The 16,755-nt window shown below is 45.7% G+C and overlaps 1 protein-coding gene across 2 annotated transcripts in view; it reads right to left on the reverse strand.

Annotated features, from left to right (window-relative positions):
- Positions 1-16,755, reverse strand: part of AKT1 (AKT serine/threonine kinase 1) — a 125,876-nt gene that overhangs the window by 28,946 nt on the left and 80,175 nt on the right. For both annotated transcript variants that reach the window (XM_082218412.1, XM_082218411.1), the window contains exons 3-4: positions 8,921-9,049; positions 2,490-2,601 (exon numbers count right to left, since the gene is read on the reverse strand). In XM_082218412.1, the coding sequence (XP_082074538.1) occupies positions 2,490-2,601; positions 8,921-9,049 (241 nt within the window). The remainder of the gene's footprint in view (positions 1-2,489; positions 2,602-8,920; positions 9,050-16,755) is intronic.

A 16,755-nucleotide genomic window follows, 5' to 3' on the forward strand; every position in this document is an offset into this window, starting at 1 on the left:
TTATAAAATTAATGAATGCTAAAATGTTGAGGTTCTTAGTAAGAAAAGGAGATTGCAGCGACAAAAGATTAAGTAAAAGAAAAGAACAAATAAGGAACAAATTTGATAAAACTAAGTTTAGGACTTGCTGAAACAATTGTGGAAATTGGGATGTAGAAAGGGGAGGTTTGGGGGAGTCAGAGAAATGAGGCTTATGAAAAAAGGAGATGAAATCATACATGTTTGTTTTGTCTTTTTATTTGTTTGTATTGTTTATAAAATTTTTGTAAAACCAATAAAAAAATTTATTAAAAAAAATAGATCTACACTTGGGTAACCCAGTTCTCCCTAGTTGGCTTGTGGGGCAGTTTTCATGCCCCATTCCTGACATGATGTCAGGAATGAGGCAGGTAAGGATGGAACTTAAAGCTCCTGGCTATTCCTTTATTTTTTACATTTATATAGCATCTTTTTTCTTCCAAGGATCTCAAAGTGGTATACATGGTTCTCCCCCTTCCAATTTCATCCTCACAAGAACGCTGTGAGGTAGAGGTTGTTAGGCTATTGATGTTCGGTTTCACCTAAACAGATGTGTTCAGCTCTTGCATGTCACATGTCTGTTTACATTCCAGCACAGCTTGCTGGGAACTTCCGTTTGTGTATAGCTTTTGCTTATGCTTCTTCTCTTGGACATGAAAGAGAGCAGACATGTTTTCTTTGTCCTGATCTATGCCGAACAAACTGCTTGTAAATATGCTTTACATATGCCTCTGTCCGGCCTTCCGTCGCGAGGAGTTTGTTATCTCTGCTGGCTTGCGTGCTCAGCTTCTGAAAGGCTTCTGAATCTCTGAGTCACACTTTTGATGCAGAACCGAGGACTGGAGTTCGACTGGCTGCCAGCCGGTGGGCTGGAGCCAGCTGGGGGTCTGCCAATTGCCGCCGTTCCCTTGGACGCAGCGCAACAGAGGTTAGGTGAAGAGATGGTGACTGGCCCAGGGTCACCCACTGAGTTTCGCGGCTGAGTGGGGATTTGAACCCTGCTCTCCCAAGTCATTATGCCACGCAGGCTCTCCCACCCACCTATCAGACAATGGGTGGTGAAGCACCCCTCACTCAAGGCTTTGAAATAATTTATGGTGCTTAAGTTAAAAACAGAAAGTATAAGGGATAATAAAAAACTAAAAAGGAGACAGTTTACCAAAAATTGAAAAGAGAACCGTGTTGAGGATGAAGGAAGTCAATTGGAAGAAAAGAAGAGTTGAAATATGGTGTGTGTGTATATATTTCGTGGTCAAGTTATTTTGTATAAGTTTCCGTACGTTGTTATGTTTTATTTGTATCTTTTTGTTTTTTGTTCATTTGTGTTTTTTGATTGGACATTATTATTTTTTGTTTAGTTTGAGAAGCGTGTATGTGTTGTAAAATAAACTAAAAATGAAATGAAATGAAAGGCATATCGCTCGCTTCTCTGCATTTCTCCTTCAAACCTCTGCAGAGGTACAGATGGGGAGAATTTGAAGAAGTGCTCCCACCTGCCCATTACCTGATAGAATCAGAGAACTGCAGAATTAGAAGGGGGCCCTGTGGGTTATCTAGTCCAACCCCCCCACACCAATGCAGGGAATATCACCTATGGCTCCCTGTTTGTGGAATGCTCTCCCCAGGAAGGCTCAGCTGGTGCCTCCATCCTATTCCTTTAGGTGCCAGGTGAAAACGTTCCTCTTTAGCCAGGCCTTTGGCTCGTGAACGTCTGATGCCCTGTTAAATGTGTTGTGGATGAGGGGCTTATTGGTTTGCTTCTGTTCTTAATTTTATCATGTATCCTGTGTTTTTTATATTGAAGCGTTAACGTCCGATATCTACGAGTATAGGGCGGTATAAAAATTTAATACAGTGGTACCTCGGGTTACAGACGCTTCAGGTTACAGACTCTGCTAACCCTGAAATTTTACCTCAGGTTAAGAACTTTACTTCAGGATGTGAACAGAAATTGCATGCCAGCAGTGCGGCGGCGGGAGCCCCCATTAGCTAAAGTGGTACCTCAGGTTAAGAACGGTTTCAGGTTAAGAATGAACCTCTGGAACGAATTAAGTTCTTAATCCGAGGTACCACTGGATATAGTAATAATAATAAATAACTCAAGTGTCCGTGACAGGTGGCCACCCAACCTCTGTTTAAAAACCTACAAGGAAGGAGAGTCCACCACCTTCTGAGGGAGCCAAACAGATGGGCCTGGAGGGGAGAGCATTTCTGGACTCCCTCCCCAGTTCATCTCCAAATTTGTGTGCATGTGTGTAAACACCCACCCACCCCCCAATCAGTTCCTTCTGCAAGAACCTCTAATCCACCCCCACCCAAGTGGGAAATGAGACTCTTTAAAACCCACAGCACCAGAGCTCGTCATAAACAAAGCAAAGCTCTGGAGAAGAAGGCGCGCTCTTAATAACGCTGAACGTTTACATCTGCTTTTTTGCAAGTTGCCTTTGTATTTAAGTCTGAACGAGACATACCGCTCCTCCGGAGTCTCCACATGAAACGTTCTTTCAATTACTGTAGTCCACTGCAGGCACCGGATGATGAATGTGTTTGGTTTGGGTCTCTCCGTCTTCATCAACTGGCACTCTAGCACAGATCGAGGGAGGGAAGTCATGGTACGTAAGCAGGTTTAAATAATCATTTGTCTTTATTCTTATCTAACAAACTGTTGCGATTAATCAGGCGTGGAAATCTCCGCAAGTAGCTCTTTGGGAGAGGGGCAGCCGCCGGCTGAGAAGAGCAAACAGAACAGCCGGGTGGATGGGATGCCTTCAAGATGCTGCACTCTTGACAGCGCAGAATACGGCCGCTGGAAATTCTGCCTGGCCAAAGATTAAGATCGGCTGGCGTCGTACGTTTTCCGCAATCTGCAGGACAGAAGTTTAGCATGGCACAGAGGAAGTGCCCCAGATTTCTGCGAAGATTTGGCGCCTGTACGCGTGCCATGCTTTAACCTCAACACACACACACACACACACACACGCACACACACACCCTGCCTTGCCTGCCACCACAAAAAAAAGAATTCTGTGCTCACAAAACTGAAATTCTGCACCAAGAAAAACTGGATTCTGCGACTTGTATAAAATGAGCCGGCACAATTTATCCTGGGTCCACCCATCAGGAGGCAGGGATACAAAAAGTTACGTTATTCACTAAATAACAATAATTTTATTATTTATACCCTGCACATCTGGCTGGGTTTCCCCAGCCACTCTGGGCGGCTTCCAGCACATATAAAAACATAATAAAACATTGACCCTTAAAAATGTCTGCCTCCAAGGGACACTTTTTTCAAAGCCACCCATCCGGCGTATGACATTTCGGTCAGGCACTGCCCAGGCACTTTCTAACATACCCTTGGCATGTGGCCTTTGGAAGGCTGCCCAGCCGAGAACGTGGCCCTTGAGTTGATCCCCCCCCAATTGATCTATACTGTCTTTTGTGCCATTCATTTTTCTTGCACCCCGTTGTGTGCGAGAGCGGCCCCCAAAAGCAGGGTTTAAAGCATTTCTGAAATTTCCTACCCGCTCTCTTGTAGTGTGCGGTGTTTTTTTTTTAAAAGAGTGTGAGATCTCCAAGTTGTGCATTGTGCCTAAGTCACTGGCAGCCAACAAGAGATTTGTTGTTGTTGTTGTTTAAAAATACTAAACAATTCCCCCACCCGTTTCATTTTAATACCAGACGCTGAATTGACTTTTGCTCCAGAGAGCACTCTTGCTTACACAGTGTTGCTTGAAACCTCAGAGTATTCATGAAGATATGAACACAAATCCGCTATCAAGAGAATACAACTCACTTAACTTGCAAACCACTAGCTCTTTGGATATGTGCCATGCGCACACGCTGGCCAAGGGTGGTTCTATTAGTGCGGCAACTTAAAGAGCACGCCTGCTTTTAAAACTAAAAGCTTTTAATTTGCACACTTACAACTAGATTAAATATTTATTGCCATTGGCTGAGTTTTCTCCACAACCCACCCCGCCCTTTCATCCTCCTTTAGATGATGCATTTTGGACCGTATAGTTTATGCCTCATTTGCTGCTGAAATTGTGAAGCTTCTCAACGAGTACTTTTTTTTTTTACGGCAAGATCATCTAGTTTTTCATTCACGGCACACCAAGGTTACACGGCGTCCTACTAAAGGGAGTGCAATTAGGTTTTAAAAGTGCATTAAATGAGTAATGAAGAATGAAAGGCGCGCTTTAGTGAGATCAGCACACAAATGCCCTAATTCTGCTAAATCTGGGAGTCTTAAAAACTGGAAACGCAGGAAGAGCCAGAGGCGCTGTCATCACCTGTGATTTTTTCCAGCGTGTCAGAACCAGCACCTCTTAGGTGGGCGCCATTATAAGAGAATAAGGGAGGTGTTCATAAGGAGTTCTGGCACCTCTTTTCCTAGAGAAAAAGCATTGCATTTAACTGACCTGCACCAGAACCAAGGGCACCAGCATCTGTTAAGGCCTGCCCCAAGTCGCCTTGGGACTTACTGTAACAACCTCATGGTGAGTTCCGGCACTTATTTTTCTTGGGGGAAAGCACTGGTCATCACAAGTCTGCAGTCGTGGGTGTCGCCTCACCCACTCAACAGGGGCGCATACAAATCTCCTTCCAGGGTTTTCTTGACTCTGGACCAGTGGTTTTCAAGCAGTCTGCCGTGCCACCCTGGGCTGCCTTGAATGGTGGTCAGGGATGCCGCGGGCAACACTGGCCTCTGTCCCTCTTTCCTTCCCTCCTTCCTCTGATGTCCTCTCGCGTCTCTGCCTCCCAAAGGCTTGCACAGCTGTTTGTTGCAGCAGCCCTGGCTACAAGCTCCCCAGGCGAATGGTGCCTCTGGGAGGCAGCTCTCTTTGGGGCAGGGCAGCTCAGAGACCAGGGGTGGCAGCAGCAGCTGCCCGGAGGACTCTCAAAGAAAAGGGGAAAGGAGGGGAGGCTGAGGGAACACCCCACAAGGGAGTGTTCGAAAAGGGGTGAGAGGTTGCCAGCTCTTCAGGCAAAGGGTGGCATAACTGGGCTCCTGAGCCCCACAGGGGGGCCACAGAAAGGATGTAGTTGGTCAAGGGAGCTGTGGACTCAAAAAGGCTAAAAACCTCTGCTTTGACTGTTGGTCCATCTACAGCCAGCTTGGGGCTCTCAATGCCCCAAGTCTACTACTGCCCAATCAGGGCTTGGGAGAATTCTGCGACGAACCAATCCCTTGCGTTTGTTTTCTTCCTTGGCTTGATGGAGAAACGAGGCGGCCATTTTCCCAGGTGCAAAGACAGGTGGCACCTGCTAGGGCAGCGTTCTCTGGTTTGGACTACAACTCCCATCAGCCACAGGCAGAACAGCTGTAGTCCAAAATATCCAAAGAGCACCAGAGCTAGCGAAGGCAACTGTGGAGACAAGACACTAGGCACTCCCACCCCCTGCTATTTGGCGTTTGGGGGGGGTGTGAAGACACAAAAGCCAAGATTAATCAGCCACTGCCGATCCCAGCTTGGACTAAAACATGCCTTGGCAAAAGTGTGGAGAGCAAGACAGGAGGAGGAAAATGCAGCAGCAGTCGAAATTATTCTGACCTCAAGTATGACACCCTATTATTGCTTTTCGATACAAGGAAAGGAATGAGGCCATTTAGAATCGACACGTTTCCTCTAAATCAGCGCTGCCCCGTTGATATTTGCTAAGCTTGCTGATCCAGCAGTCCTTAAAAGCACACAGCAAGATGAATAATAGAGATTTGTCAGTTAATAACCATTATAATTCAAGTATGTCACGCAGAAATGTTTTGTTTAGTGAACAATATGCTGTCTAATTACCCTGCTCAATCATTACAGAACGCATCAAGAAGGGGAGAAAGCTTCGTTTGAAAACTTGCACGGTACTTTAAAAGAAAAAAAAAGAGAGGGGTGGGTGGAATTATGCCACTTCGTTGTGCTTCCTGAACTACAGCCTCACCCCACCCAATTAAACAGCACTGGCAGTAAGGAAACTTGCAATGCACTGGGGATTCCGAAGGATGGCTGTGTTGTTTCTGGAAGTGTGAGTTAGGACAGGCCTGCGTTAAGACACCAAATGAACCTTCTCTTGGGCTTCACATCAGAATCCAGTTGGCCACAGTGAGAACAGGATGTGGATTAGGTGGGCCCTTGGCCTGATCCAGCAGGGCTCTTTCCAATGTTCCTGGGACGATGCTACATCGGGCATTCCGAGACATGGCGTGATTTTGTTTTTAAATAGCTAGCAGCTTTCCAGCTGCAGTTTCCAGGTAAGGCTACAGCTTGGCACACCAGGACGAGAAGGGGAAGGTTTCAATGCACCAACTACCTGAACCCCAACAGCTGCTAAGGATGGCGTACACTGATACCAGGATGTTCCCAACAAGCTCTTTGCAATGGAGTTGTGTTACGTTTCCAAGCGCAATTCAAAGTGTTGGTGCTGACCTTGAAAGCCCTAAACGGCCTCGGCCCTGTATACCTGAAGGAGCGTCTCCACCCTCATCGTTCAGCCCGGACACTGAGGTCCAGCTCCGAGGGCCTTCTGGCGGTTCCCTCACTGTGAGAAGTGAGGTTGCAGGGAGACAGGCAGGGGGCCTTCTTAGTAGTGGCGCCCGCCCTGTGGAAAGCCTTCCTACCAGATGTCAAGGAAATAAACAACTATCTGCCTTTTAGAAGACATGTGAAAACAGCCCTGTATAGGGTAGTTTTTAATGTTTGATGTTTTATTATGTTTTTCCTATTTGCTGGAAGCCGCACAGACTGGCTGAGGCACCCCAGTCAGAAGGGCGGCATATACATAATTAATTATGATGATGGTGATGTTTTTTCAGTACATCGAGATGCAAACTTACACCACTTTTCTTAAGGGACCAGTTTGGTCCCTAATTGCCTATTCTGGAAAAAAACAACCAGAAACCAAAAACAAACACACTGAAACTTACCCCCACCCCTATTCCTCACCTGCCATTTCCCCATGGAAAGGAGTTACAGAGGTGCCTCGCAAGACGAAATTAATCCATTCTGCGAGTCTCTTCGTCTTGCGGTTTTTTCGTCTTGCGAAGCACGGCTATTAGCGGCTATTAACGGCTTAGCGGCTTTAAGAAAAAGGAAACAAAATCGCAAGAACTCGCAAGACGTTTGGTCTTGCAAAGCAAGCCCAAGGGAAATTCGTCTTGCGGAACGACTCAAAAAACGGAAAACTCTTTCGTCTTGCGCGTTTTCCGTCTTGCGAGGCATTCGTCTTGCGAGGTACCACTGTAAATGTTAAAACTATTACTTGTTTGTGTTGGTTGGATCTTTGAAGGGTAGGTTGGACAGTGCAAAGTGTTGCTGATGTGAACAGACAACCAGGCATTCATATGCAAATTGTTGTTGTGAGGGTAACAGGCACCAGGCGTTATACAAGCGACTTCCTAGAATGTCAAAATATTTACTCTGCCTCCAAACACTTAAAATGAAAGGGAGAGGGAGAGGGAGAGAGAGAAAGAAACTTTTCATGCAGTGGAGGTGTCCAACTGGCTCCCCCTTTGATGACACTGAGATCAGCGAGAAAGGATCCTTCAATCTCCGATTTGTCACTAGAGGGTTTTCTAAGAAGAAGAAGAAGAAGAGTTTGGATTTGATATCCCGCCTTTCACTCCCCTTCAGGAGTCTCAAAGCGGCTAACATTCTCCTTTCCCTTCCTCCCCCACAACAAACACTCTGTGAGGTGAGTGGGGCTGAGAGACTTCACAGAAGTGTGACTGGCCCAAGGTCACCCAGCAGCTGCATGTGGAGGAGCGGAGACACGAACCCGGTTTCCCAGATTACGTGACTACCGCTCTTAACCACTACACCACACTGGCTCTGGGGGAGATGCAGGAATGATGCAGAGAAGGCAGTTGGGACACCAGGCTGCTTTCAGAAGCACAAAATAATGGGCAAAATCCCAGGACTACCAGCCACGCTGCTTTATTAATTACATTTCCTTCTGGGTTTGGGTTGCCCTGATGGATGGCCTGTATCAAGAGCAGGGCAGTGACTTCATGTGGATCTTAAACAGCCCTGGGGACAAGACGGCACCCTTTTCTAGTGGCCTGTTTGGTTTCTATGCTGAGCACACAGCGGTCCATTTCTCCACCACCAGCCAGTTCATACACATGCATGAAATACCTGGTCACCTATAGCTACCAGAAAAGCCCTATAGGCGACCAGGAATTCCATGTAGGAGGCTGAAATAAAAGGCAGGTTTTGTTGCAGTGAAACGAAGAGATTGATAGTCATATGATTCCTGGCCCTACAATCAATGAGTGGCCTTGTGGATTTTTTAATCAGATTTTATTTTTCAACAGGTCGTCTGGAAGGAGTTTTTGTTATGTCTCTCTTGACTTTTTGGTTTGTCCGCTGGAAAGAAGCCCTTGCTCACTGGTGTGCATGTTGTTGTTTTTTTAAAAAGGAATTAAAAATAATAATTCATAAAATTTATATACCACTTGATTGTGAAACAACAACAATCCTCAAAGCAGCAACTGAGAGATGACACAGTCCCATTATGCGGGGTGACAAATACAGTGGTACCTTGGAAGTCAAACAGAATCCATTCCGGAAGTCCATTTGACTTCCAAAAAGTTCGGAAACCAGCGCGGCTTCTGATTGGCTGCAGGAAGCTCCTGCAGCCAATCGGAAGCTGTATCAGACGTTCCAAAGAACATTTGCAAACTGGAACACTCACTTCCGAGTTTGCAGCGTTTGGGAGCCAAAACGTTCGACTCACAAGGCATTTGGGATCCAAGGTACGACTGTATAACTAAATAAATTAAATATGCCCATGGTACCAAGTCTGCTACAAACCCCACAGACCATCAAATCAGATAAATTACGCTTCAAATAAGTTTTAGTAAGTAAGCAAGAAACAGTAAAAGGATGGTTGTTGAGAAAATACTCACGAGCCACAGAAAAGTTATTTAAGGGGGATTCTCTCTGGTCCACATCTTGCGGCCGCTCCTTGTAGCCGATGAACGTTCCATCATTTTTCAACAGGAAATACCTTGGCCTCCATGTTTTAATGTACTCCCCTGCAAAGGTTGATGTGAAGAAAAACAAAACAGTGCCCGGTAAATGTGGATAATCATATTCGTTTCGTTCCAACCTTTTCTACGCCACTTGGCACCACAGTTTTTAAGCAGTGCATAAGGATGAGGTTGCAATGGAGACTCGTAAGATATAACTGGTTAAAATGAAACGTGGAAATCAGATAATCTAATTTAAAATGCCCAATGAAAAAAATACTTCGCTGAAGCCAAAAGGCTTGCTGCAGGTGAACAGTGTGGTTTGCACCTACCAAAGTTCCTGAGTAGACCTGTGAAATGAAACCAAGATAGCCACATGCAGAAATTTCAAATAGTCCACCCTACACAGGGACTAACAGTGGATGCAAACCAGCACCACCAACTCGACGGTGAACCCAGACTACGCCACGTAACTTAATAGTTAAATTACCCTTTAGTTCACTTATCCTGTTGTTTTGGGGCAAGAGTTTTATTAAGGTTACCAGATTTTTTCCAATGAATCCAGGGACACTTTTCAACTTCAGTAGGAATGATAGAATTTTGTATGGGGACCGATTTGTAAATCCGGGGACTGTCCCTGGGAAACGGGGACATCTGGTAACCATAAGCTATATCCCCAAATGCAGCAGGGAATTGCAGCGAAGGCGAAACATGTCCCCCAAGCTTACCTAGCACACTGAGTGACTGCTCATGCCAACAGGAAACCTGCAGTTGTGTGCAATGACACAGTGTGACCCACAGGGGGCCTCCCTCCACACAGTCACAGAGCGTTTTGCTAGAAAGCATTTTTGATGCATTACTGTATTTTAATATTTTGTTGGAAGCCGCCCAGAGTGGCTGGGGAAGCCCAGCCAGATGGGAGGGGTATAAATAAATTATTATTATTATTATTATTATTATTATTAAGGCAGGTACAGAACAAGGAAGAATCTTGCGGCACATTAAAAGGCCAACCCATTTTTATAATGGGATAAGCTTTCATTAACTTCTTCTGCAGTTGCAAATGCACCTGCAGTTAGCTTTTCTTCTGCAGCTGCATAACTTGATGCCTGTTTCGTTTCTTATATCAACAATTATGGGATTGGGGAGATGGAGGACTTGTAAAGCAGCGAGAAAAACAAATATTTGTTGACAACTCCCCAAGTTTTCGGAATGCAGACCCGTTTCAACATCCCCCTCCCCTTAATATATATATATTTTAACTACTTCAGAGTAATAAGTAAATAAGAATAAAAATGACTTTGGGAATCACAAATCACAGCAATCACAACTTTCCTAAAACTGTTCAGAGCTTCTAGAGATTCACTTTCCAAGCAGAGAGGAAAGCTGTGTGCGCATTTCCCCCCACTCAGCATCACAGCCCATAATAATAAATGCAATAAGTCACCTATCTGATCCCTTAATTGCGACGCTTGACTTGAAAAAGATGGCGTTCTCCCCATGGTCCTTTCCTAACACTGAAAAGTAATCTTTACTCTAAGTGTTCTTGATCACAGGCCATGCTTATTTCCCAAAACTCAGATCTCTATTTAAAGCAGCTTATTTTTTTTTTAAAAAAGTACTATTGCTACAACTACCAAAAAAAACCTGTAAGCAGTGAGGCGCCGGACAAAGAGAAAAGAAATAAAACAGCTGCTATGTTTAAAGGTGTTTTTTTAACGCAATTTCAACAAAAATAGAAAGAAACGACGTTTACTTTGTGCATTTAAAAATGAAAGTATTTAACCACCTTGGAATCCAGACAACTGGACTAGAAACCAGATTCCAAGAGAAATTCTACTCATACACCAATTGTTGCTGGAATCTGTCTGTCTCGAGAGACAATGGAGTGCGCCTCTGGGGTGTGTGTTAAATAATAATAATAATAATAATAATAATAATAATAATAATAATAATAATAATAATTTATTTATACCTCGCCCATCTGGCTGGGTTTCCCCAGCCACTCTGGGCGGCTTCCAACGAAACACTAAAATACAATAACCTATTAAACATTAAAGGCTTCCCTAAAGTCAAACAGCTGCATTAGCAGCACCCAAGTGACCTCCCTGGGGTGCAAGCCCAGGCAGTATGTGTGTATGGAGGGTCCTGGGCTGCCCAGCCAACAAGACCCCCCTCTCGACCTTGCTGATGTGTCCAAAGGAAAGCAGATCAATACGTCTGGCACCAGCTTTGCTGCAGTAGCTGCCAGATGGAGATGTACAAGACACCATCCAACCGTCTTAGGAACTTCACTCTGGATTTGTGTAGGTTTTAGCCTTTTCTTCTCCCAAATAGATCCTGCCAGGGAGCAGAGTTTTAGGACCAGGGTTTTCCTTCTCCTAGGCGGGCAACCTTCCCAGGTTGATGAGCCCCATCTGCCCCTCACTTCCCTCTGCAGAACGTGCAGAAACCGCCTTCTTGACCGTGGGACCCACTATTGGTCTCGTTCGTTCAATCCCCTGGAGCCTGTCTTTGCACGCAGAGGGAGTCCCTAACTCACCAAGAGTTTGAGACACATTAGCCACCCTCACTTGGCTTAGTTGGTCAGTTGAAGACATCCCCATGGTGTGGCCTCTGTCGCACACTGAAAACTAGGAGCCATAAGTGAGTGCAGGGTGGGGACAGGGTCGTCTTAAGAATATTCAGTGCCGTGGTGCAAAGCTCCCTCCGGCGCCCCAACCCTTTCCCAGAGCTTTTTTCGGGAGGATGGCACTGCTGGTGGGGCTGGAGGAGGCGGGCAGCGGCTGGAGGGCGGCTCCTCTGGCGGGGAAGAGGCGGAGGATGGACGCGGCGCCTCCCGGCTCAGCTGGACACTTCGTGCCGCGGTGGCGATGGCAGGCGGAGGCTCCGGGCATGATGCTGCTTTGGCACAGCGTGGGGGAGGCGGGCAAGGGCAGCGAGCTGATGCCGGGAGGCGCCGTGTCCAGCCTCCGCCTCTTCCCTGGCGCCCTCCAGAACTTGGGACCCAGGTGCCCAGCACCACCAGCCTCTATGGGTAAGACGCCCCTGGGTGGGGACCAAAGGTGAACAAACCACAGTGGTACCTCTGGGTGCAAACGGGATCCGTTCCAGAGCCCTGTTCGCATCCTGAGTAGAACACAACCCGCGACGGCGCATCTGCATGTGCGCGGGTCGCGCTTCGCCATTTCTGCGCATGCGCGTGACATCATTTTGAGCATCTTCGCATGCGTGAGTGGCAAAACCCAGAAGTAACTTGTTCCGTTACTTCCGGGTCGCTGCAGAACGTAACCTGAAAACGCTCAACCTGAAGCATATTTAACCCGAGGTATGGTGGCGCTGTGGGTTAAACCAGAGAGCCTAAAAGGTAAAGGTACCCCTGCCCGTACGGGCCAGTCTTGACAGACTCTAGGGTTGTGCGCCCATCTCACTTAAGAGGCCGGGGGCCAGCGCTGTCCGGAGACACTTCCAGGTCACGTGGCCAGCGTGACAAAGCTGCATCTGGCGAGCCAGCGCAACACACGGAAACGCCGTTTACCTTCCCACCAGTAAGCGGTCCCTATTTATCTACTTGCACCCGGGGGTGCTTTCGAACTGCTAGGTTGGCAGGCACTGGGACCGAGCAACGGGAGCGCACCCCGCCGCGGGGATTCGAACCGCCGACCTTTCGATCAGCAAGCCCTAGGCGCTGAGGCTTTTACTCACAGCGCCACCCGCGTCCCTACAGAGCCTAGGACTTGCCAATCAGAAGGTCGGTGGTTTGAATCCCTGCGACGGGGTGAGCTCCTGTTGCTCGGTCCCAGCCCCTGCCCACCTAGCAGTTCGAAAGCACGTCAAAGTGCAAGTAGATAAATAGGTATCACTCTGGCGGGAAGGTAAACGGCATTTCCGTGCGCTGCTCTGGTTCGCCAGAAGTGGCTTAGTCATGCTGGCCACATGACTCGGAAGCTGTACACCGGCTCCCTCGGCCAATAAAGCGAGATGAGCGCCGCAACCCCAGAGTCGGTCACGGTAGTATCAGGTCTGGGGAAAACCTCAAAGTGCAGAAACTGATAGGGTGGAGAGTCCAAAAAGACCACATGTGGTGGGGTTGCAAAAAAAATAAATAAAGAGCCTTTGGGAACTTATATACAATAATTTTTTAAAAAACTGTTCAAAATAGTGTTGAATAAAAATCCTGAAGGCTTCCTATTAGGCATAATGGCACCAGACATCCCAAGGGAGAAGCGAAGGATCTTTTTGTATGCAACAATGGCAGCGAGGATGCTGACTGCCAGGGGATGGAAAGGAGATAAAACTCAACCAAAAGAGGAATGGCAAGTAAAAATGCTTGAATACATGGAACTAGCATATATGTTGGAAAGATCAGAGATTATTCAACCCAAAAGTTCAAGAGGGAATGGGAAATCTATAGACAAAATTTAAAAGAACAATGTCGTAGTATAAAAACTTTAGAATGCTTCGAATAACTCTCGGAACTGATTAAGGTATAATGAAGTCAAAGAAGATTTAATAAGAATAAAGTTTATTGAAAAATAGAGGCAAGTAATTAAGAAAACAAAAAACTCATATCAAGGAAGCTGGAAGTTGACAGAACATTTTTGTGAATTTGTGACATATTGTTCTATTGGTTTTTTGTTTGTAAGGGATGTATTGTGCTTTTGTCTTGTTTTTCTTTTCCCAAGCTTTTGTTGTGTGTGTAAGTGTTGATTTAAACCAATAAAGATTATTTTTTTAAAAAAAACAGCTCAGTGAGAACTGAGCATGCTCAATGGTTGCAGAAAGCTCGTGACTTTCGGGGAAATGAAACGCTTGGGGAAGAAGGGGTAATAGAACGAAGTATCCTGGGAAAAGGCAGAGCTTGCTAGCTGGAATCCTGAACAGTGAACATTCCACATTGCCAACCTTTCGTTGCAACTCCCACTAGTGTACCCCCAACCACAAGAATATAGGAATGATCTCTGGACTGAAGGTGAGCAACACCTGCAGAGCTTTTTTTTTCTGCCTGTATTCCTCACTTGATAGGAAATTATTTATGCAAAGCGGTGCTGCACATATCTTTTCTACGTTGACCCAACTAGTGGGGCTCTGAGTGCCTGGCTAGATAATCAATAACAGCAGTAGTGCTGAACTGTGTTTGGGGTTTGGAAGTGGGAGGAGGAACAATGGATTTTCTCCCCCTTATTCCCTTCACAAACAGGCGACCAGGACTTCCAGCAAGGATGTAACTGGCTTATGCACAATAGATATGGCCAGTACAATAGATGTGAACTCCCCTCGAAGCGGCGCCTCGTATGAATGCAGCAAACTAAAATCCAGAAATGCCAAAGACAGAATCACTTTAGCGTTTTTTTCCAATGCTCAGGTACCTGGCTTTGGCATTTTGTGATTTTGCACAGAATGTTCACATTGAAACCAACAAGAGATCCTTTTTTTAAAAAAAACTGTTTCCATATATCAGGTAAGGTTTTAGACCTTTTACGCATGGTGCTAACTACCAAAAAAGATCTCATTAAAAAAAATGTTAAAACAGCTCCGTTTTTCTTCTTGACCAGCTTGCAATTTAACTTTCGAATTCTACCATCATTTGCCTGGAGTGCATTTTAAAACCCTGCCTTCAGAAGAAAAAAAAGAAAAGGGGGAAAAAACCACAGCAGATGTCCTACATATTATTTTTCTGCTATTGTCATTTTTCATAGTGACAAGTGGAGATTTTTTTTTTCCATTTACATTTTGCAGTGCAAGTGTTTTAAAACAATGGTTTATTTCACTAATTAGCCTGCTGTTTTCTCAAACTAACAGTCGGCTTTAAACAATACACCAACCTGACCTTCCAGGGCCTGGGCTAACACACTATACTAAGCATCCTTTTTAAAAGAACATGCTTTTAATAAGGGTCACACACTCCTTTTTGTAGAAGGAAGGTCCTTCCATGTCCCAGAATCAGCCCCTGGCTATGTGCTCCCCAAAGGTGTTATTTACTGTAAACAGCAGAAGCAGAAAGAACAGTTGAGGAAGCAGATGTTGAGCAGAAAGCTGCTGAAGGGAGGAAAGAGGTAAATCCACTCTCCCCATGAACCATGCTCCAGGTCTGGATTATACTTTTTTTCCTTGAAGAAGATAGTGACCAAAGTTCAACATGATTTTTCTTAAGGTAATGTGCAGTTTGCCTCCTCCCCGCCACATTTCAGAGCATCACTGTTGCTCCGTAAAGCAATGCTCCTCAAACCTGGGTGGCAGCTGTGGTTGAACTACAATAGGGATGATGGGAGTTGTAGTTCAGGCTTCCTCAAACTCGGCCCTCCAGATGTTTTGAGACTACAATTCCCATCATCCCTGACCACTGGTCCTGCTAGCTAGGGATGATGGCCAAAACATCTGGAGGGCCGAGTTTGAGGAAGCCTGAACTACAACTCCCATCATCCCTAGCTAGCAGGACCAGTGGTCAGGGGCTACAACAGCTATGGACCTAAGTTTGAGAAACGCTGCCTTAAATCAGGCATAGGCAAACTCGGCCCTCCAGATGTTTTGGGACTACAACTCCCGTAATCCCTAGCTAACAGGACCAGTGGTCAGGGGTGATGGGAATTGTAGTCCCAAAACATCTGGAGGGCTGAGTTTGCCTATGCCTGCCTTAAATTATCTGATGGTGGAGCACAGGAGATCTTGCAAGACCTTGACAGAAGCTGCCGCTTCTCTGGCGCTGGCAGGATGCTGCCTCTTGGTGTTCTGCCGCCTGAAGCAGCTGCCTCAGACTGCCTCATGGTCTGGCTGGCTCAGATGCAGGTTTCCCATTATGGCATCTGATTGGCCGCTGTGAGAATGGGATGGTGGACTTAGACGGCCCCTGGCCTGATCCAGACCAAAGAAGCCAAGAAGAAGCAAAGCAAAACAACCCCCCCCCCAAGAATTCTACAAATATTCAAAATATTAGGAACAGAATGAAGAAAGCACACAAAATAGCAAACCTTGCAAATGTGTGTGTGTGCAGATTATCTTTATTTAACTTATTAAAAAGTGATTATTAGGACAGGAATTGGGGTTCAGTTTCTGTTCTCCTTGTACAAAACTTAGGACATTTTAAAGAAGTAAAGTCTGAGATAAGGTGTCATTTTTAGAATGCTTTCAGAATGTCCATTATTAGCTGTTGTTATTTTTGCTTAAGGCAATAAATAAATAAATAAATAAATAAATAAATAAATAAATATTATTTCAGCCAAAATATATCATCCACGCGCAATGCCAGCTGAACAATCATTTTGCCTCTCATTCCGTATTTTCTGACACTAATCGCACAGGAACAAATGAGCAGCAACCATGTATTCATCCATGGGCAAACACTTCACACATGGATGAAACCAACTGACAGCAAACTTTGCTTTCTCGGGAGTTAAGTTGCCAAGGACTCTTCCGAGCCATTGGAAAGTCCCCCCAAAGTTTACTTCCACACCCAAAACCTTTTCGATTCCTCTCTTGCCAACTCTGGGCGAGGTGGGTCCTTTCAGAGGGAACACCTTGGGATAAAGAAGATATTTAGGTGCTTTCTGAAGAGCAACCTGTAAAGGAAGAAGAGCAACTCTTCTTACAGAGCATCGTTTTCCCACGAGTCCGTTCCCTTTCGCACTGGAAACAGGAAAGGGGAACACACATGGAGAAAGGACATAAGAGCCTTGCTGGCTCAGGCCAGTGGGCCATCTAGACATAGAATTGTAGACTTGGAAGGGATCCCAAGGGTCATCTAGTCCAACCCCCTGCAGTGCAGGAATAACTAG

Source organism: Podarcis vaucheri, assembly GCF_965113315.1.
Source record: "Podarcis vaucheri genome assembly, chromosome: 1".
NCBI lineage: Eukaryota > Metazoa > Chordata > Lepidosauria > Squamata > Lacertidae > Podarcis > Podarcis vaucheri.